Here is a 21,496-nt window from a genome sequence, read left to right as displayed (position 1 = left end):
TCCCACAGAATCCTAACAGCATTCCAGAGACATTCAACAGGGTTATTGTATAGGTGGGTTTCCAAACGAAGACATTGGTTTCTGTCACACTAACAGATCTCAGAAATGCCTGACACCCCGCTTCTACCTCCACACTCACCCTGCTCCCCACATAGCACCTGACAGGCTCACATATGTCACGACGATGACTGTTTCAGCAAGCAGACAAAGTAGGTCTTCCTACAAGAACACGAACAAGCCTATTCTGGTCAGTGCAGCCAGTATCCTTTCCACCGACATGACTCCAGTCTGGGATACAGGAGGGACCTACCTGCTGCATCAGTTCAGCTGCTTCGTCGTCCCCATTGCCCACACCAGGATTCTTTCGCACCACACCGGGGCCAGCCTTAGGGGTTGCAGTAGTTCTGTGTGTCGCAATGGGCCTCTGTGGAGCTGAGAGAAGATCAGAGGTTTTTTTAAGAGCAGAAATTTCAAAACCAAAAAGAACCCGCCAGCCCTGGCCAGGTGGCTCAGTTGGTTGGAGCGTCAGCTGTACATCAAAAGGTTTCCAGTTCAATTCCCAGTTGAGGCGCATATGGGAGGCAACCAATCAATGTTTCTCTCTCTCCCCCTCCCTCTAAAATCAATAAACATATCCTCGAGTAAGGATTAAAAAAAAAAACACCAGATGACAAGAGGAGGCTGTGACCAACTTCCCTCCACAGTAATGCAATGCAGGGACCCAATTTGGCGATCCCAGCATGTATGACAATACCCCCAAGTTTGCCCAAAAGTGGTTTTTTATCCTGGTAGCAGAGTACCAATTTTAGCCATAATCTCTTGTGCCGGGAGTAAGTCCTCCTGTGAGGTCTTTTTGTTGCTGTGGTGAATAGATCATCTGAAAGAGGCACACACAGTTGATGTACCTTAACCCAGTTCCAACCAAATCCACCAGAAGTGCAGCTTCATGGCACAAAGGCAAACTTCATGCCAGTAGTGAGCTCACAGTTCCAGCTGTTGCTCTACACTCACAGTTCCCCACCTGAAAAGTAAGATGCCTCCTAACTCAGAACCTCAGGCTCCTTGGACTGGAAGAGTGGGGTGGTAGAGACTGCTCTTACAAGTAATTACTTCAAAGCCCATATCTTGCTCACCTTTTAGAAGGTGGTTAGATGGGTTAGGAGAGAAAAAGAGCACAGTGACCAGGATTTATAAACTTCTCTCAGCGGTAGTAGCCGAAAGCAGATAAGGAGAAAGTAGTAAAGGATCCAACCTATCTACAAGTTAAAATAATCAAGACTGGGCTACCTCATGGCAAATGTATCGTTCATGATTTTATTCATTTATTCAGCAACCATTTTAGAAAGCTTGTACATTATGCCAGGCTTAGAAATATCTGATTGTCTTAACACCCCAAATTATTCAGTAACCATACAGTAATAGGCATTTCCTCTGGATGATCTCTAGTATCATCTCAAGTATGTTTATCAATAAGTTTATCCCGAAGACTAAATGCTTAATGCAAGTCTCCATTTGCCTGTTAGCCACATCTGAAATATGAAATGCACAGGGTTACCTATGCAATCCCCCATTCTAAGTAGCTAAGAAATAAAAGTACTTGGAGAAATCAGAACTTTCATATACACTGCTGATAGGAATGCAAAATGGTTCAGCCACTTTGGAAAACAGGTATTTCTGCAAAACGTTAAACACAGAGTTACCATATGACCCAATAATTATGCTCCAAGAGTATATACTCCCAGATCTAAAGAAACTTGTATAGGAATGTTCATAGCAGCATTATTCATAATAGCTAGTGGAAACAACACAAATAATCGACTGATGAATAAATAAAAATGTGGTCTAGTCATACAATGGAATACTATTCACCCATTAAAGGGGATAAAGTACTGATACATGCTACAACATAGATAAATGTTGAAAACATGTTAAATAAAAACACCAGACACAAAAGACACATATCCTGTGATCCCATTAATATCAGATCATACAAAAATTTAAAAGTACTCAATGTCCTTCTCTTCCTACCAGATGGATCAGCCTCTTTTTCAAGGTATAATGGGACCTTAACTAATATTCTTGAAAAGGAGGCATTAGCATCTGTAGAACATCCACCCTGCCCCCAAAGTATAGGTATAATCTATAAATATACTACTACAAACACATTTTGGGAAACCTGCAGGCCAAGACTTTTTAGAGAAGATCTCTAAAAGACAGCCCCCCACCTCCACCCCTGCTTCCTAGATTCTGCTGGCATCACAGCAAGCCAAAGCCACTTAACAGCTAAGTTCTTGGGAGGGCAGGGAAGCTGTAAGTAATGTCCAAGAAGCTTATCTGCAGAGAGAATAATGATGCAGAGAGCCTAGAACAGTCCCTGAGAGACCTAGAAAGCTCCTTCAGTTCCTGAAAGCTCAGGTCTTACTGTTATTGGGCTCTGTATAATGTCCTTGTGTTCGAAGCTCTTTTATGTGAGTTAACCTGAAGGGTATCTACTCCATACAATTAAAGAGCCTGGGCAAACTGCATACAGTAACTCATCCAGGCCTCAAAAGCAACTCTCTGGGGGCACATATTCAAATTCCTGTTCTATACAGGAGGAAACTTCAGGGCAGGTCAAGTAGCTCACACAGAGTTACAGAGACCTAAAAACAACCCAGGTCAGCCTGATGCCACATTTCATGGTCTTGCCACATGGCTGTGACTAGGCTCCTTAAGCTCCCTAAGCCTATGGCTACTCAAAAATTCTGGTTAAATGTGAATGAGTAAATACCTGCAAAACTGTTATTTGGAACTGATATTTCTGTACGGTTTTTTACCTGCACTGCTAGAGCTGAGAGGTTTCTTCGGTTTATTCATAGCTGGAGCAACAAGGGAGGGAGCCACGGCAGTTTCTTGACCTTGTCTGGCAGCTACAGGGTCATAGTCTTTTCCATCATAGTTTGCATCAAAAAACTTCTTGAACCACTGAACAAATTCAAAATTGTCCTGAAACTTTCCTTTTACTAATCTGTCCACAGGAATTATCTGCAGAGAAACATCAAGACTGTTTAGCTCAAAGCAAGAGGTTTTTGGAAAGCGTCAAATATGTCAATGCATCAATCAGTATGAAGCTCTGCCTGCCAAGGAAAAATATATAGTTTAGAGGCAAGAACTTACTATAAAGTAAGCCCCTGAAACTTTATAGAGCAAATTTTATCCACAGAATAGTTCTACCTACCAAGCCCCCTCCAAGTCCATCAAAAAGAATCAGAGGCCGAAACTGGTTTGGCTCAGTGGATAGAGCATCAGCCTGCGGACTGAAAGGTCCCAGGTTCGATTCCGGTCAAGGGCATGTACGTTGGTTGCGGGCACATCCCCAGTAGGAGATGTGCAGGAGGCAGTTGATCAATGTTTCTCTCTCATCGATGTTTCTAACTCTCTATCTCTCTCCCTTCCTCTCTGTAAAAAATCAATAAAATATATTTAAAAAAAAAGGAATCAGAAATGCAAATGGAACAAGTATCATATACAAGTCCCATACACATTCCCAAGCACATCCTAAGATATGTCATTCCACTGTAAAAAGTAAGTCTCCTGTGTAACTTGCATGGCCACAGTGCCTGTCACAAAGTATAAAATCCAGAGCATAAACTAACCACATGTGTCTACAATAAACTGTGATTTTAAAAAATTGTCTTAAAATACGTCAAGACACAAAATCAGTCCTGGGACAGATTTCTACAAAATGGTAAATTTTTCAAGTAATTCCAATTCTATTAAGACACACTTTAAGGATTCTGTAAGTTTTGTTATTGTACAAGAATACTGTGTTATCAGATATTATTCAAAGTCACTGAACTGCTAGCCAGAGTTTACGTTCAAGGATTCCAGTTGCAATGGTATTTTTATAAATAATATATGTAATAATCTGAACTATATCCATCCCTCAGAGCAAATAAATATAAAATTACTTTGTATGGGATAGAGGTACAGCTGAAACAAAACTAGGTGTGAGTCAATAATTGCTGAGGTGCATGGGGGATCAATGCACCATACTCTTTTACTTTAGAAATTTACCTTATTCAAAAAAATTTAAGTTCTATAAAAAGAAAAAGATACATTACTGTATATAATAAGCTGCACCTAGTTACACTATGCCTGGTAACTAAATGATAGTCTTACAACACACATGCATATTTTCTATAGTGCAGAAACAAAACTAAAATAAAGACTGATTTCAAAGTAAACAAAAACCAGACACACAAGCAAAATAATTAGGGGTGATTACAAGCTTTACTAAAAATGTATTTTCCCCACAAAATGGCTTAAAAGGAAAAACCCCTCTAATGGGTGAGGGGAGAAATTGCTTAATTTTGCAATAGTTACACATTATTTAACCATGGAGATACGCTCAGAGAAATGCATCGTTAGACAATTTCATTACTGTGCAAACAGCACAGTGTGCCTTACACAAACCTCGATGACACAGCTGACTACACACCTTGGCTGTATGGTATAGCCTATTGTTCCTAGGCTATAAGCCTGCACAGAATGTAAATATACAAAACCTCACAAGATCAAATCAAGCACAAGAGATGCAAGAGATGCGGTAAACACAGGATGTATGAAACTGCTGCAGGCATGACACAGCATACTGTTTACAGCAAGCTTTTTTAATAGAAAGAATACACTCTAAAATAACAACTAAATAGTATAGTAAATACGTAAACCAAAAACAGTCATTTATTATCATTATCAAGGATTACGTACTGTTCATAATTATATGTACTATATACTACACTTTTATACAACTGGCAGAGCAGGTTTGTTTACACCAGCACCACCACAAACACTTAATGAATTGTGCTACAATGCTGCAATGTCACTAGGTGACAGGGACTTTTCACCTAGCTTTGTTATGTCAATAGGAAGTCCTTCATTTACTGAAACACTGTTATGTAGCGCATGACTCTAATCTATAATCTGCTAAAACAGATAATATATGTCCTAATGAAGCTTGGTTGAGGGTATCTTCAAATAACCTTGGGGGCAAGAGGAAATGTCCCAACAAGGGATCTTCCTTGTATCCTGCTTTTACAAAGCAAGTATTTCTAGAATCTTCTCTATGCTTTACAGAATTAAATCCAGATATTAAGGAGTTAGATCTCAGTAATAGAGATTAAACAGGTTGACTCCTATAGGTGATTACTAACTTCACTATGAAGAAAGAACATAGCAAAGGAACTGGGGTAGGAGGACAGAGGGAAACTTAGCTCCCAATAAATACTATGTTAACTGGAGAAAAGGAAAATATATAAATTGGGAAAAGAAAATGTCCAAAGTCATGGGCCAGCAGCTGTATCCTTAGTAACAATCACTAGTCAAGAAACAACCTTAATGAAAGAATAAAATTTACCTACTTTATCAACACCCATCCTCTTAAAACCTGCTTGTAGTATTTTAAAGTTCTGGATGTATTCATGTTCTAGTTTAGCTTGAAATTTCACTTTCTTCAAGGCAATGGAGCCAGGGAACAGCATGTCCATAAACTGACAATAGGCAGCCCCTGAATGAACAAGAGAAGAATAAAATATGCAATAGGTCATTAAATGTTATTATTAAAGAAGCAGGGGGAAATTTTACCGCAAAGCCACCTAACCCAGGTACAATTTTAAAAGTTGTAAAGTGGACCTACAGTACCCAAAAGCTTCAATACCACTTGACTTCAAAGTCATTTTTAAAATCTATAACAAGACTGTGGTTTTGCCTGATGGGTTCTTCAACACACTTGCAACTTGGAAGATGATGAAGGGACTTGGAAGGCAATGAGGGGAAAAGGAATGTATGTTTCTATTTTAAAACTACTCTTTATTAGAAACATAATAAAATGACCACTGCAACAACAACAACAATTTTTTTTTAATGAATGCATAGAATTGAGAAAAGGGAAACAGAGGTTGACATTTTCTGATTTTTCCCAAGGACATAACCTCATCCTCACGAGAGGGAGGAGGGATTTCCCAAGTATTTCAAAGAGCCATGTTCTGAGGTTTAAAAAATTTGTTTCTAAGATGTCTGTCTTCCTGAGCTTTTCACATCTCTAAGTAAATTTAATTATGCTCATTACAGCATTATTTACAAAAGCCAATATATGGAAGAAATCCAGGTGCTCATCAATAGAAGAGGCTTTCCTTCTAGGCGCTGCCTTAATAACAAAGGCTGGCAACCCAAGCAGGGCTAGAAGAGGACCCCTCTTAAATGGCCACTGTCCCAACTATGTGCCACAGACCAGGCCCACATAACGTGTGGCTTAAGGATGCGGACAGGCTGAGGGTAGGTAGGACCAGCTGTGTCATGGCATCAACTTTCAAATCTCACTAACTGTCACAGCCCCACCCTGCCAGGATCTGTGCTGCAAGCAGAGAACACAAAACGAGGGCACCGTGTGGCCCTGCTCCAAAGCTTGCAATATGATCAAGCGCGCTGGCTCTCAGCCCTTTTGGGTCAAGGGTCCCTTGGAGAAGCAGATGAAAGCAGCAGCCAACATTCTACACAGAACAGATGCTCCCCAATCAGAAAACTCCAGGTTAAGAACTCTCAATGTTTTAACTCAAATACGCAGGAAACAGATGACTACTAAATATAAGAGTATTCAGGCTTAAGGGAGTAGGTAAGGCTTGAGTCATCTTAGAGGATGAATGAAGTGTGGAAATAGCCCGGCCGGCCTGGCTCAGTGGTTGAGCTTCAATCTGTCAACCAGGAGGTCATGGTTCAATTCCCGGTCAGGGCACATGCCCAGGTTGTGGGTTCCATCCCCAGTGCAGGGTGTGCAGGAGGCAGCCGATCAATGATTTTTTCTCATCACTGATGTTTCTATCTCTCTCTCTACCTCTCCCTTCCTCTCTGAAATCAATAAAAAGAAATATTTTTTTAATGTGGAAATAAAGGACTGTGAGGAGTCATTAATGCAAACATTAAAAGTCACCAAGAAAATTAACGTAGGAAAAATAATCCTATTTTAATTTTAAAAGAAGGAAACAAAACTGTACGACACATGTTTGTATGTGTTACTGCAACAATCTGTAACACCAACAGACTGGAAACAAACTAAATGTCCATTAACATGGACTAATCCAAGGAAAATTACAGTACTCCAGCCATAAAAGAAAGCAGCACTGCATCTGATAATATATGGATACGGTACACTCTCCAGAATATACACTGATTAAATATGCTACCATTTGTGAGGAAGGGAGGAAAAGGTGCACACAACATTCGCAAACACACCAGCGGTTCTCAACCTGTCGGTCACGAACAATGAAAATACATCCTGCATATCGGGTATTTACATTACGATTCATAACAGTAGCAAAATTACAGTTATGAAGTAGCAACGAAAATAATTTTATGGTTGGGAGTCACCACAACATGAAGAACTGTATTAAAGGGTCGCGGCACTAGGAAAGTTGAGAACCACTGGTAGAGGCTGGCTACCCAGCTGATAACACTGGTTTCCTCTGGGAGAGGATCTGGGGAGCTGGCAGACCCAGTTAAGAGGGAGACTTATCACTGTTTTATCTTTTTGTTCCTTTTAAATTTTAAACCATTTTGAGACTTTCAGTTATTCAAAAAAATAAAAACCATATATATTATGTCAATTAAATTTAAAAATTATAGGCAAACACTGAAAGTACAGCTAAAATGAGTAACCTTGGGCAAGTTGTTTAACCTCTCTTTGCTTCCCTAACCTATGTGTAAAATGGTGTCAATAGTCCTGACCTCCCAGGTGATAGATGATTTGGAAAGTGCCTGGCCTATAAGCACTCAATAAATAAAGCCATGATTAAGAAAAAATGCAGCTAAAAGATAACAGTAACTGTCACTAACTTGTGGCATTACAGTGGAATATGGTCATGGTTTTCTTAATGTTTCAATAACAAAGACTTAATCACTTATAATCAGAAGGGAATTTGCTTGGGAGGCAACTGGTCAATGTTTCTCTCTCACAATGATGTTTCTCTCTCTCCCTCTCCCTTCATCTCTCTCTAAAAGTCAATTAAAAAAATTTTTTTTAAATATATATATATCCGCCGAAACCGGTTTGGCTCAGTGGATAGAGCGTTGGCCTGCGGACTGAAGGGTCCCAGGTTCGATTCCGGTCAAGGGCATGTACCTGGGTTGCGGGCATATCCCTAGTAGGAGATGTGTAGGAGGCAGCTGATCGATGTTTCTCTCTCATCGATGTTTCTAGCTCTCTATCTCTGTCCCTTCCTCTGTGCAAAAAATCAATAAAATATATTAAAATATATATATATCCATCCATCCTCTGGTGAGGATTAAAAAAAAAAAAAAGGTCTCTTAGAAAGGCTGCAGACTAATGTGGTAGAACAAGAGAGAAGTGAGGGCGGGGGGACCTAGTGCCCAGTCAGGAGTCACTGTGGCAGCAGTGGACACACTGGTAAGGGGCTGGATCTAAAACATCCTTCAGAAGACAGACAGAACTTTGTGAATTAGACTCAGACGATTCTCAGGCCTGCGACACTAGAATGGTGAAATCACGGCCCCAAATAAAGAGTCTGAAAAAGGGAGTCAACTTGAGGAGAAAAAGTGGGGTAGGCCTGGTTAAGGACATGGTAACACACCCTCATGAGCAAGACTGACAAGCTGTTTTACAGCTGGGGGAAAGTAATCTGGCATTTGCCTGGGAGTATGTGAACACCTCTCCTATTCTGTGCAGCACAGGAACAATGGAGAGGCCAGGCTGGAGGGGAGAAGGCAGAAGAGAGGGGAGCCAAGAACTCTTTCAGCTTCAGCAGGGACACTTCACATGTTCAAAGCACGATGCTGGGCCCCTGGGAAAGTGCAGAGGGGCCTGAATATGAGAATAGACCTGAGGAAAAAGAGAATGGGTGACAAAAGGCAACCAGCATCCCTTTTTGACGCAAGCAATCACTCATCAAATACTTCTCTGTGGTCAGGTTTGTTTTCTTGATGTCTAGCTTTCCAAAACAGGGGAACTACAGAATGTAATGAATCTTGAACAACCTACCAACTCTGTCTCTGAAAGTTATCCTCACCATATCTCACTACAAGAGCCAAGCAAAGGCTCATTTCACTGGGGGTGGGGTGGGGGGGTGCACAATACTGACAAAACTCAGCCATTTCACAGGCAGCAGCACATTAATAGTACAGGCTCTCTCAAGAGAAAAACCTATTCCTACCTTCTAAAGCCTCTATGTGGCAGGGAATTTTAATCTGCCTGATCCTCTTCTCATCAGAGCTAAGAACAGGAGGTACTAGGCACCAGAGTTAAAGACTCTTGGGATTCTGCTTTGGCCTCAGCACATACAAGGATCAGAGGAGCCTCACTTTCTCTATGACTCCAACCCCCTGGCAGCAGGCTTCTTCAGGGACACAACAGTGTCTGAAGCTTATCCTGTTTGGTCTCCGACTGGAAGCGGAGACCAGGTTTTCTAAGCATTAACATGAAACACAATGCAACCATCCACATAACTCTGAGAGAAGCCCTACACAGCTGTCAAGAGGGGAAATGGTATGAATGAATAAAAGTTTGCTTACAAATCACAGTTAAGTGTACTGCACTTACCACTTTGTACTGGGGAAAAGCATTTTATCTAGAACAAGAAAAGTAACAACCAACAGGCAAGTTGAAATTCTTCACATAATTTTTTTTAATATATTTTATTGATTTCAGAGAAAGGGAGAGGGAGAAGGAGAGAGATAGAAATAGCAATGATGGGAGAGAATCATTGATAGGCTGCATGCCCCCTTACTGGGGATCGAGACCACAACCTGGGCATGTGCCCTGACGGGGGAATCAAACTGTAACCTCCGCCCTGACCGGTTTGGCTCAGTGGACAGAGCGTCGGCCTGCAGACTGAAGGGTCCCAGGTTCGATTCCAGTCAAGGGCATGTACCTTGGTTGTGGGCACATTCCCAGTAGGGGTGTGCAGAATCAGCTGATCGATGTTTCTCTCTCATCGATGTTTCTAACTCTCTATCCCTCTCTCCCTTTCTCTCTGTAAAAAATCAATAAAATATATATACTTTTTAAAAAGTCAATAAAATATTTTTAAAAATAAAAAACTGTAACCTCCTGGTTCATAGCTCAATGCTCAACTACTGAGCCACACCGGGGCAGGCTTGTCACAGATTTTTAATGAGATAATATCGTTGTAATTAATTATACATAATCTACATTTAACTCTTTCAAATGTTTTTTTTAAAAGACATAATGTGTATACATCAGAAAGAGTGTGGGCTGTGTAGTCAGAAAAACCTGGGTTCAAAACCAGCCATGCCCAATGGACATTCCCCATACCTGTAAAACAAAGTCTACCCTTACCCCCAAGGTCTAGTAAAGAACCCATATCTAACAGCTCTTTTTACAGGTAAGCCTCACAACAGCCCAAAAGGTCCTACTACCCTAGTTTACAAAAGAGGAACTAGAACATTAAGGAACTCCAAACTCACATGGTTCAGAGCAGACCTAAGCCTCGTCCTATCATGACAGCTTCCTGTCTGAATGAGATAAATCTGGAGCCAGATCAGCGTTTACACATGAAAAGAGAGCTAACTTTCTAATTAACTAAGTAGAATATACTTTGGTATATATTTACAGAAAGAAGTAACTTTTAGGGGGAAATTGGTGAAAAAGCCAGCTCCAATAAAAACTAAGATGACCTCATCCACACATTAGTCATAAATCACGGGTCAAACAAGTGCTTTAAAAGCCTCAAAATAGAAATGTGGTGATAAAACTGAGGAAAACTAATAGAAAATGGGGGAAAAGCAGTCCGGATTTAAGGCTAACAACCTGCGCTTCTGACTAACAAAGTAACTCATGTTTAATCAGCATGACTCTCGGGCACCAGTGTTTCACTGAACAACTTCACATAGAGCTTCCTCTGACCATCTGTAAAACTGAGATTAAGCTTCACGGGGGAAATAACAAGCTAATGAAACCAAGACTAGGACACAGTTATAAAATAAGGAAGTACAAGGCTGAATTAATGTTTAAAAATCGTATAAATGAGAGCAATAATTTTATTTTTTTTTAAATATATTTTATTGATTTTTCACAGAGAGGAAGGGAGAGAGATAGAGAGCTAGAAACATCGATGAGAGAGAAACATCGATCAGCTGCCTCCTGCACATCCCCTACTGGGGATACGCCCGCAACCCAGGTACATGCCCTTGACCGGAATCGAACCCGGGACCCTTCAGTCCGCAGGCTGACGCTCTATCCACTGAGCCAAACCGGTTTTGGCTGAGAGCAATAATTTTAAATTGATCCAAATAGCACTGGTCAGGGAAGGGGAAGTCTAGAGCAGTGGTTCTCAACCTTCCTAATGCCGTGACCCTTTAATACAGTTCCTCATGTTGTGGTGACCCCCAGCCATAAAGTTATTTTCGTTGCTACTTCATAACTGTAAGTTTGCTACTGTTATGAATCATAATATAAACATCGGATATGCAGCATGTATTTTCATTGTTACAAATTGAACATAATTAAAGCATAGTGATTAATCAAAAAAACAATATATAATTACATATCTGTTTTCCGATGGTCTTAGGCGACCCCTGTGAAAGGGTCGTTTGACCCCCAAAGGGGTCGCGACCCACAGGTTGAGAACCACTGGTCTAGAGTAAGTAGGGTACAGGGGTTGAAGAGCCTGGGTTCTTCACTTGAATGAATGTTCAAGTCTCAATTTTGTTCTTGGCTGTATAACTATGGACTTATTACTCTATTTCCCTAAGCCCATTTCCTCATCTGTAAAATAAGATTAATAAAGATCCCTCTCATGGAGGTATAGTAAGAATTCAATGAAGATATGTTTAAAAAGCATTTACAGCGCTGACCAGTTTGGCTAGAGCATCGGCCTGCGGACTGAGGGGTCCCAGGTTCGATTCCAGTCAAGGGCATGTGCCTTGGTTGCGGGCACATCCCCAGTGGGGGGTGTGCAGGAGGCAGGTGATCAATGTTTCTCTCTCATCGATGTTTCTAACTCTCTATCCCTCTCCCTTCCTCTCTGTAAAAAATCAATAAAATATATTTTTTTTAAAAAGAAGGAAGTTGGAAATCTCAGATTTAAAACCCTATCTATCAAGCTAAGGTGTTCAAACTTTATCCTGTGGGCAATTTAGAGTGGAATCTTTGTCTTTCTTTTAAAAAAAAATAATAATAATAAATAAAAAGCATTTACATAGCAGTGGAACACAAGTGTTCAATTAAATTATTGCTTTCATTACTAGAATCTAAAGATTCTAATTCTCTATCCCACAAACAATAAAAGCATTTAAGTAGCAGAGAATACATATCTCATCTTTCTTCTAGCATATTCTTGACTTCACCTCCCATCCTGAAGTAAATCCAGTTTTGATAACCCTGACCCATTCCTTATGTCAGGACAATCAGGTGTAGACAGCAGAACTCGCAAAAGGTGAGACAGTCAGAAGGAACTAACCCTGTCGAGACCCTGATTTTGAACTTGAGCTTCCAGAACAGTGTCAGAATAACACATTTCTACTGTTTTTAAGCAAAAAAAAAAAAGAAGAAGAAGGTGGGTGTGTGAGACAGAAGTCTTTAGAGACAATAGAAACTGGTAAGACTTTTATGAAAAATAATTACCAAGAACCTCAAGTTCATACCCTTTTAACTGGTAATTCCATTTATAGGAATCACTGAGGAAATAAACAGAGATAAGATTTATGCTAAAGGATTTTTAACCTAGCCATAGTCACAATGGAAAAATTAGAAATAACCTAAAATGTCCAAAAATTGGGAAGATATTAAACAACTGCACCATAGCTATAGAAAGCAATAGTATATAGTCATTAAAAATAACTAATACAGCCGAAACCGGTTTGGCTCAGTGGATAGAGCGTCAGCCTGCGGACTGAAGGGTCCCAGGTTCGATCCCGGTCAAGGGCATGTACCTGGGTTTCGGGCACATCCCCAGTAGGAGATGTCCAGGAGGCAGCTGATCGATGTTTCTCTCTCATCGATGTTTCTAGCTCTCTATCTCTCTCCCTTCCTCTCTGTAAAAAATCAATAAAATATATTTTAAAAAAAATAACTAATACAAAGAAAGTAAATGACACTAAAGAATATCCACAATACAAGGCTAAGTAGAAAAAGTGCACAGAAAAGTAAAACATCTGAGCAGAGATTTTCTCTGAAAAATAAACTACCAGCATTTTTTTCTTCTTCTAGTTTTCTAAATGTTATATTATTCGTATATACTGAAACAAGACATGTTTTTCTTCTTTTTTTAAATTATTACCTCTCTTTCAAATTTTATTAAATAGAAGTTCAATAAAATTGTGGCTGAAATGGCATTTGTCTGACTTTGGTCTTGTGCTACTTGGAATAAGAAATGCCATAGATAGGCCCTGGCTGAGAGGCTAGGTTAGTTAGTGTTAGAATAATGCATTTCTACTGTTTTTAAGCAAAAAAAAAAAGGGGGGGGGGGGTATGAGAATGAGACAGAGTCTTTAGAGACAGTAGAAACTGATAAGAACTTTATGAAAAATAATTACCAATATGCCAAGGTTGCAGGTTTGATCCCCAGTTAGAGCACATACAAGAATCAACCAATGAATGCATAAATAAGTGGAACAACAAATCGATGTTCCTTTCCTTCCCCTCCCTCCCTTCCTCTCTCCTTCCATCTTTCCCTAAAATCAATAAATAAAATTAAAAACACAAAAAAGAAATGCCACTGATAAACTAATTAGAACAATTATAATTACTATCCTCAAATAAAACATTTCAAATCTAAATGTGAAAGAGCATAAATGGAGACTTTGTGGCTAAGCTGCAGGCCTCTGAATTCAGTTTCTAAGGCGGGAGATGGAGGACTCACAGGCCAGCCAGAAGCGTGCTCTTTTTAAGCGCATTTCTTTCAGAAGTGATACCAGGGCAGGGCTGAGAAGAAATGGGGCAGCCCTAACATAAAATCTGAATCTGTGGCTTTTGCAGTCCGATACAGACCTGCATATTCCTGAAGGACTTACAGGCTTTCCTGGAAAAGTGGCCTAGTGGATTTCTCTTACCTGAGCACAACTGTTCGACCTTTGTCAGATTCAACTGCAGGGACTCATTGATCCAGGCCAGCATGTCATGTCGACTTAGGTTCTCACTGGTGACTGACGTTGAATATACGTTCACTGCCATCTTCTATAGCATGTGAGGAAAAGAAAAGGGTTTGCATTATTAAGCATGCAAGGAAGAGCAAGCATTTCCTTCCTACACATCACACAAGATTTGTGGGAACTCTCAATTTTTAAGCCTCACCTTCTTTCCCAAAAGGCCAAATCAGAGACACCAGCATTCTAGCCATGAGCCTGGAAGAAACATGACCTGAAATGACTTGCCCAACAACAGCCAGCCTAAAATTTAGGCTCCATTTTAATGTGATTGGTATAAAACTTTAAGCTACAATGAACACTAAGGGAAGGTTAAATGTTTTATGAAGGGAGCCTGATGCACAAACAAGAACGTTCTATTTAGAAAACATCAGCTCAAGCTTATCCATTAACATATTAAAACTAGAGGCCCAGTGCACGAATTCGTGCACAGGTGGGGTCCCTCAGTCTGGCACTGGGGGCCAATCGGGGCCATTTTGCCCAGTCAGATCGGGACCAATTGGTGCCAGCTGGCCGGGGGGAGGGACCAAGGGAAGTTGCCAGCCGCGGGAGGTTGGCTGTGGGAGTGCACTGACCAGGGAACAGCTCCTGCATTGAGCGTCTGCTCCCCGGTGTCAGAGAGCGTCATAGCAACCAGTCGACCAGTTGTTCAGTTGACCGATTGTAATGGTCACTTAGGCTTTTATATAGATAGATAGATAGATAGATAGATAGATAGATAGATAGATGTTTACAGAAGTATCCTTGAGATGGTGGGCTTTTTATTAATTCCTCTTTTAAAAAATTTTTTTTAAATAATTCGTTATTGTTGAAGTATTACATATGTCCTCTTTTTTTCCCCCATTGACCCTCTCCAGCCTGCCCCTGCCCCCCGCCCCCAGGCCCTCACTGCCCCATTGTCTGTGTCCATGGCCATGCATACATGCATACAAGGTCCTTGGTTGATTACTCCCCACCCTCCCACCTTTCCCCCACCTTCCCTCTTAGATTCCACACTCTGTTCCATGCTTCCATGTCCCTGGATCCACTCCATTCACCAGTTTATTTTGTTACTTAGATTCCACATATGAGACAGATCATGTGATACATGTCTTTCTCTTACTGACTTATTTCACTTAGCATGACACTCTCCAAGTCCCTCCATGCTGTCTCAAAGGATAAGAGACTCTTTTTTTTTCTCACAGCTGCATAGTATTTAATGGTATAAATGTACCACAGCGTTTTCTCTACTCATCTACTGATGGGCACTTGGGCTGTTTCCAGATCTTAGCTATTATAAATTGTGCTGCTATAAACATAGGGGTGCATACATTCTTTCAGACGGGTATTTCACATTTCTTCGGATATATTCCTAGAAGTGGGAATACTGGGTCAAACGGCAGTTCCATTATTTAATTTTTTGAGGAAACTCCATACTGTTTTTCCATAATGGCTTAATTCCTCTTTATAGTTTTCAATATTTTCCAAAAATTGTTAAGGACTATATACTCTTTTAAAATCAAAAGTTGCCAAGACCGGTTTGGTTCAGTGGATAGAGCGTCGGCCTGCAGACTGAAAGGTCCCAGGTTCGATTCCGGTCAAGGGCATGTACCTTGGTTGCAGGCACATACCCAGGAGGCAGCTGATCGATGTTTCTCTGTCATTGATGTTTCTAACTCTCTCTCTCTCTCTCCCTTCCTCTCCGTAGAAAAATCAATAAAATATATTTTTAAAAAAATCAAATCAAATCAAAAGTAAGCTTTTCAATAACCTAAGTACTACAAAGGTTGTGGCAAATGACCTTACAGTGAAGAGTCCTTGGAACTAATTCACTGTTGAGCCACCTGGTCACAGGAGGGCATCTGATAGCCTACTAAGTACCAGGAGCTTCATAGACACTTGTCATTTAACCCTGACAACTCTCTTCAAGATTCACTTGATTCTCCTCATTTTACAGAGGAAAGAGAGTTTCAACATAGAAACCCTGCAAACTGGCAGCCACGCCTAGCAGCACCATCGTCCACACTCTTTCCCCTAGCCTAGAAAGTGCCACCCTTCACCCTTCTGCCAGGCTTTGAAATTCAAAACCACACACAAAAACAAATTAACTTGAAATGCTATTAAATGCGAGTGCCGTCATCATCCTCATTCAATCTACAAACGTTTACCAAGCACTGTTCTGGGCACCAGGAAACAAATAACCAGTACAGACAAGTGGCTTGTCCACAGAGTTCACATTCCAGTAAGTGGAAGTCTAACAGACCAAGCACTCAAACAAATGTCATTTCAACCACCACTAAGGCAATTGGGGAGGTGGGAATGTTGGCAGGGAAAGCCTCTCTGAGTAGAAGTTGGAGCTTAAGAATTAGAAGGAAGCAGCCATGTGGAGATCTGGAAGAAGTGTGGCCATAGCCCAGTGGGCAAGAGGGAGAGCAGAACAGAAGTGGGAAAAGTGAAGATGTCAGATCATGTTAGGACTCCGCAGGCCAGGGAAAGGATTTTAGTCTCTAACTGTTAAGGGTTGTGGGATAAAATCAAACTCTCATTTAAGTTTGAAAAAGATCACCCTAATTGCTGGTAGAAAACAGAGTGGGAAGGGAAGGCTCAAGCAATATGAGCTAAGGACAGGCTAATCCAGATCTAAGTGAAATCCTGGGGCAATTACCATGAGGGCACACAACTGTCAAACACTGGAATTCATAGTGACTTTGGCACTTAATAATTTCCTCATTTCATGAGACACCAATATTACCAATGGGAAGCGGGGTTTGGGGAGGGAGGCTCAGAGCAAAATTAGAACCACCATAAGATCCCATACTGTCTTGTGGCACTTCATTCCCTCCACCCAGTGACCAGTATATGAGTTGTTCTTCCCACCCACCCCTGTCTTTTGCACTAGGCTGCTGCAAGCCTCATGACACAGCTACAGAATGTGAAGGCTGCAAGAGACAGAGATCTACCCATTCAACCCCTTTTTATGAGCAGGGTGACTGAGGTCTGGAGAGGTAAATGACTTACCAAGTTTGTGCCCTCACATTCCACACAACTCTTGGCAGAGTGCCTTGCATACAATAGGTGCTCATTAAATGTTACTTGTTTTTTCAGGTTGGCAGGACAGTGTCAAAGAGAAAAAAAAAGTATCTATGTAAACTATTTTCAGAAGCAAACCAACACTTTTACAATCTTAAACTCAGATGATAAAGCTGTAATAAAGAACCAGCACAATTTAGCTCCTAATTCCACTGGGAATTAATCCCCACATTCCACAGCACTTCATTCAAACCTCTATGATAGGCGTTACTGCACTGCACTACGATTATCTCTTCATTTCTGAATCATTCCAGGACCAGATTTGGGCCAGAAGGCAATTTGCTCTATGCAAAGAGCTGAGGATTTCAAGCAAGAAGGACCTGAATTTGAACTTGAGGATGTCATTCATTAGCTGTATGACCTTGGGCAAGTTACTTAACTTCAATGCACCTCAGTTATCAGTTAATGCCACCTACTTGAGAAGGATGAGGTTTAAATGAGATAGGTACATAAAATACTTGGCACGCAATCTGACACAGAACATTAGGTCCAGGGCAGGGAGGGATCTTGTCTCACTTATCCTAACTTCAGTGTCAAAAACAAAGACCTGCCACCACCATCTCTCATCTGGATCAACTGCCACAGTGTTCAAATTAGTCTCAGTCTATTCTTGCAAAGCAGCCAGAGATAATTTTCTGAATCACAAATCAGATCAAGTGTCTCCCTGTTTAAAATCCTTGAATGAACAAATAAATGACATGAATACTGTGTGCAAAACACTATTATCAGTTACCAAAGGACACATCCAAACAAAAAAACATGGTCCCAGACTGAGCATTTGTTCTCTATTTTGGTGACATTCATACGTACATCAGGTATTGTGTGTGTCATGCTACCATAAAATGTAAGCAGCTGGTTAAGCCACATGTGACTCCTGACCACTCCCCAGATCAGAAAACATTAATGGCCTTTCATCATCATATAATTTTAAACTCTTCATTAGCAGTACATTAATACCGGGTTCTATGTGCTCCGCAAACTCTACAGCCACTAAATATATGAAGTTAGGCACCCTGTGGATGCGCCATAAACATCTACTGACTTACCCAATTAATTGGCTTTTCCAGGCAGTCAAAACAGAGCCCAGTTCCCAGAGCTACAGCTCCCCTTCCTCCATAAGGATACCATTGCTTGGTCTCAATGGATGGACCCCATGAGGGGCACAAACCTCACCGTTAAATGCCTCCTTCAACCAAGTTTCGACTGCCATGAAAAAGCTTCCTCTTGCCTCCCCCAGGTAGCTCCTCCTTCTCCAGTTCTAGAAGGCTCCCAAACTCATTTTGATCCAATGCTACCTATGAGCACCCTCTTACTTTCAAGGCACCATACTGATGCTATATAAAGGGGGAGGAGGAGATACCACCAGAAAAAAAGTGATGTGACCCTGAATAAACACCTCACCTTTTGGATCCAAATGGCTCACCTGTAAAAGGTGAACAATATCTTCTGCACAACACTGCAATGGGGATTAAATGAGAATCTAATTGAAAACATTCCATTGAAAAGTACATCACGTCCTAGGCTTTCCTATGTTCCAGAAACTTTGCTAGTCACTGACAAACCAGGCAAAAGGACACACTGGTATGAAATATGCTCTCTCTAGGTCCGGCCCTCAGAGAGGCAGTGTAATATAGAGGTTAAGAGCCTGGAATTAGGAGTCACAGAAGTGGGTTCAGCCACTTGCTGGACAGCATAAAGCAAATCTCTCCTCCTTTAAGAATCTAAGTCCATTCATTTATAAAATGAAGATGCTATCTCTTAGAGACAGAGTGAAATATTAAATGACATAATGCCCCATCAAGCACTTAACACAATGCCTGACACTTAGCAAGTGCCCAATTAGCAAATAATTATTCTTATTACTACTCTTTGAGACACCCCATTAGCAGTGGATGCCAGGCCTGGTGTGCCTTCCTTCAATGGGCCTCAGGATCCTCATCCGCCCAATGGGGCAGAGGCCAAGCTCTGCCCTGCAGCACCCTAGGGCAGCTGTGATGCAGGGATTGGAAAAGCGCTGTTCATATATTGTCTTCCTAGTAGTTATATGAAATTATCTTGTCCATGTACGCATCTTCTATTTCCTATCTGTCTCCCCACCACAATGTAGACTCCCGGAGAGGACTTTCAGGCCTTTGCCCTCCTGCTCCTGGTGAATAGCCAGAACTTAGCACAGTGCCTAGTATCTTTCAGGCACTCAACAAATACCCAATTAAGAAAGGAAGGAGTCCATTGAGCTGGCTTGGTTTCTGTTATGCACTGCGTTACAGTTTTCTGTATTATCCTTTTCCCCATTTCACAGATGAGAAAACTGAAGCCCAGAGAGGTCAGAGCACCTGCCCAAGGTCACACAGCAGGGAATCGAACCCAGGTCTGAATCAAAACCCGAACTTTTCATCATCAGGCAACACCGCCTACCACAGTGGGGGTTCCCAGAGCTTCCAGCAGGCCTCACTTCAACAACACATACCCCCTACCCGAGTTGGACACCCCGGAACCTCCTGCCACCTCGGGCCGGATTCCACACCTCCGCCTTGGCCCCGAAGCCCCCACGCGCCGAGGGGCAGCCCCGCTTCCGGCCCTAAACCCCGCCCCCTGGGCATAGAGAAGCGCGCGCCCCCCAGTTCGCGCGCGCCGGGTCACGGCCCCGCCCTTCCCCCCCACCCGGCCCGAACCCTACCGCCGCGAGGAGCGGCCCGAGCACCGTCCGCAGGACCCGCCGGCGTCTGCCCGGCCCAAGGCCCACACAGCGGCCCCCACCCCCCGGCTGCCGCCCCGTGCCCGCTGCCCCGTGCCCGCTATCCGGCTCACCGGCTCGCGGAGGAACCACGTCCACTGCCGTGCCCGGCTTCGGTTCCGTCTTCGTCTCGTTCAAACCGTCCGACCCCGCCCGCCCGCGCGATGACCTCACACGCACCCCCCCGTTACGCACCGACGTAAAAGCTCGTCATCGTCCGCCGGCTCCTTTTATAGAGACTCAGCGCGCGCCCGGGGCGGAGCCCAGTACTCCTGATCGACAGCTGAGGCATCCAAGGGGTGGGGCAAGAATGCCGAGGCGACGCCGCCACGTGGTCTGCCACATCCAATGATATCTCGCCTTGAGCGACGTGTGACTCCGCCTGGAAGGCGGGGTCCAGCTACAAATTCTCCGCTCGGGTAGACCTCCCCCCTACCCCCCAAAAATTGGGTTTTACAATGAATTTATACAAAAATAGCCCTGGCCGGCTTGGCTCAGTGGATAGAGCGTCAGCCTGCGGACTGAGGGGTCCCGGGTTCGATTCTGGCCAAGGGCACATGCCTGGGTTGCAGGCTCGATCCCCAGTGGGTGCAGGAGGCAGCCGATCAATGATTCTCATCATTGGTGTTTCTATCTCTCTCTCCCTCTCCCTTCCTCTCCGAAATCAATAAATAAATATATTTTAATAAATTGGTTATTAAATAAAGACACTTGATAGGAACTTGAAGGGAAAACTGTAAAAAGTCACCTCAGGGACACATTCTGTCACCCTGTTATCGACAAGCATTTATTTTCTTGTTAGTATAAAGTCACCTTGTTTGTTTATGCCTTTTTGACTGCCTTTTCCTAAGTTCCATGGAAGCAGAAACCTTCTCAGTCCTGTCCCACCTGTGTCCCTGTGCCTGCTACATGGGTTCTGAGAGACTTGCTGAAGGAATGAATTAACCCACTTTACAGAAGAGGAAACTGAGGCGCAGTGGGTCACTTGACAGGCTCGGCATCAGAAGCTGACCCAGGTTTCGAGCTAGTTTTCTGGTCTAGATATCATTTCTTTATGTATTCAAAAAACATATATATTCCCTAGTCAATCAGGCCCTAGGGATTTGATAGTGAGCAAAAACTAGACGACCTCTGAGCTCTTAAAGTTTCCAGTCTGGCAGGGGAGGCACAAATCATAACTAATGACACAAATCACTGTTTAATTACAAAGCAGACTTAGTGTTATGCAGGAACAGTATGTGGCAAGGGTGATGGCACATCACTGCACGGAATAGGCTCCTGGAGGCCCCTGCTGGGCCAGGTCTCACCCAATTAGTTGCAGATGCCTGGAAAGATGGTCAGGGAAGAATGTGAGGTGGGGAATTGGGTCAGGAGCTGTTTACCAATCAGTCTGGAGGCATTTAAATATGAGTACTGCTGGGTGTCTGGTATGTAGTGCTCCAAGCGTACATCACAAGGAGACCTGACTTCACCTGAGTAGTATAGGAAGGCTTCTCAGAGATGATCTTTGCCCTAATGGATTAGATGTAACCTGGCAAAAGC

General features: G+C 42.4%; 1 protein-coding gene across 1 annotated transcript in view; it reads right to left on the bottom strand.

Annotated features, from left to right (window-relative positions):
- MAPRE1 (microtubule associated protein RP/EB family member 1) overlaps positions 1-20,105 on the bottom strand; it is a 30,005-nt gene extending 9,900 nt beyond the window's left edge. Inside the window, exons 1-5 of the mRNA XM_081096995.1 lie at positions 20,029-20,105; positions 14,059-14,182; positions 5,400-5,545; positions 2,817-3,024; positions 311-432 (exon numbers count right to left, since the gene is read on the bottom strand). Of these exons, the coding sequence (XP_080953121.1) occupies positions 311-432; positions 2,817-3,024; positions 5,400-5,545; positions 14,059-14,179 (597 nt within the window). The 5' untranslated portion in view covers positions 14,180-14,182; positions 20,029-20,105. The remainder of the gene's footprint in view (positions 1-310; positions 433-2,816; positions 3,025-5,399; positions 5,546-14,058; positions 14,183-20,028) is intronic.
- Positions 20,106-21,496: the final 1,391 nt, after the last annotated feature.

This window comes from Myotis nattereri, assembly GCF_964212035.1.
Source record: "Myotis nattereri genome assembly, chromosome: 8".
NCBI lineage: Eukaryota > Metazoa > Chordata > Mammalia > Chiroptera > Vespertilionidae > Myotis > Myotis nattereri.
The sequence above is the reverse complement of the archived record's forward strand: the minus strand, read 5'-3'. Positions and strand labels throughout refer to the sequence as shown.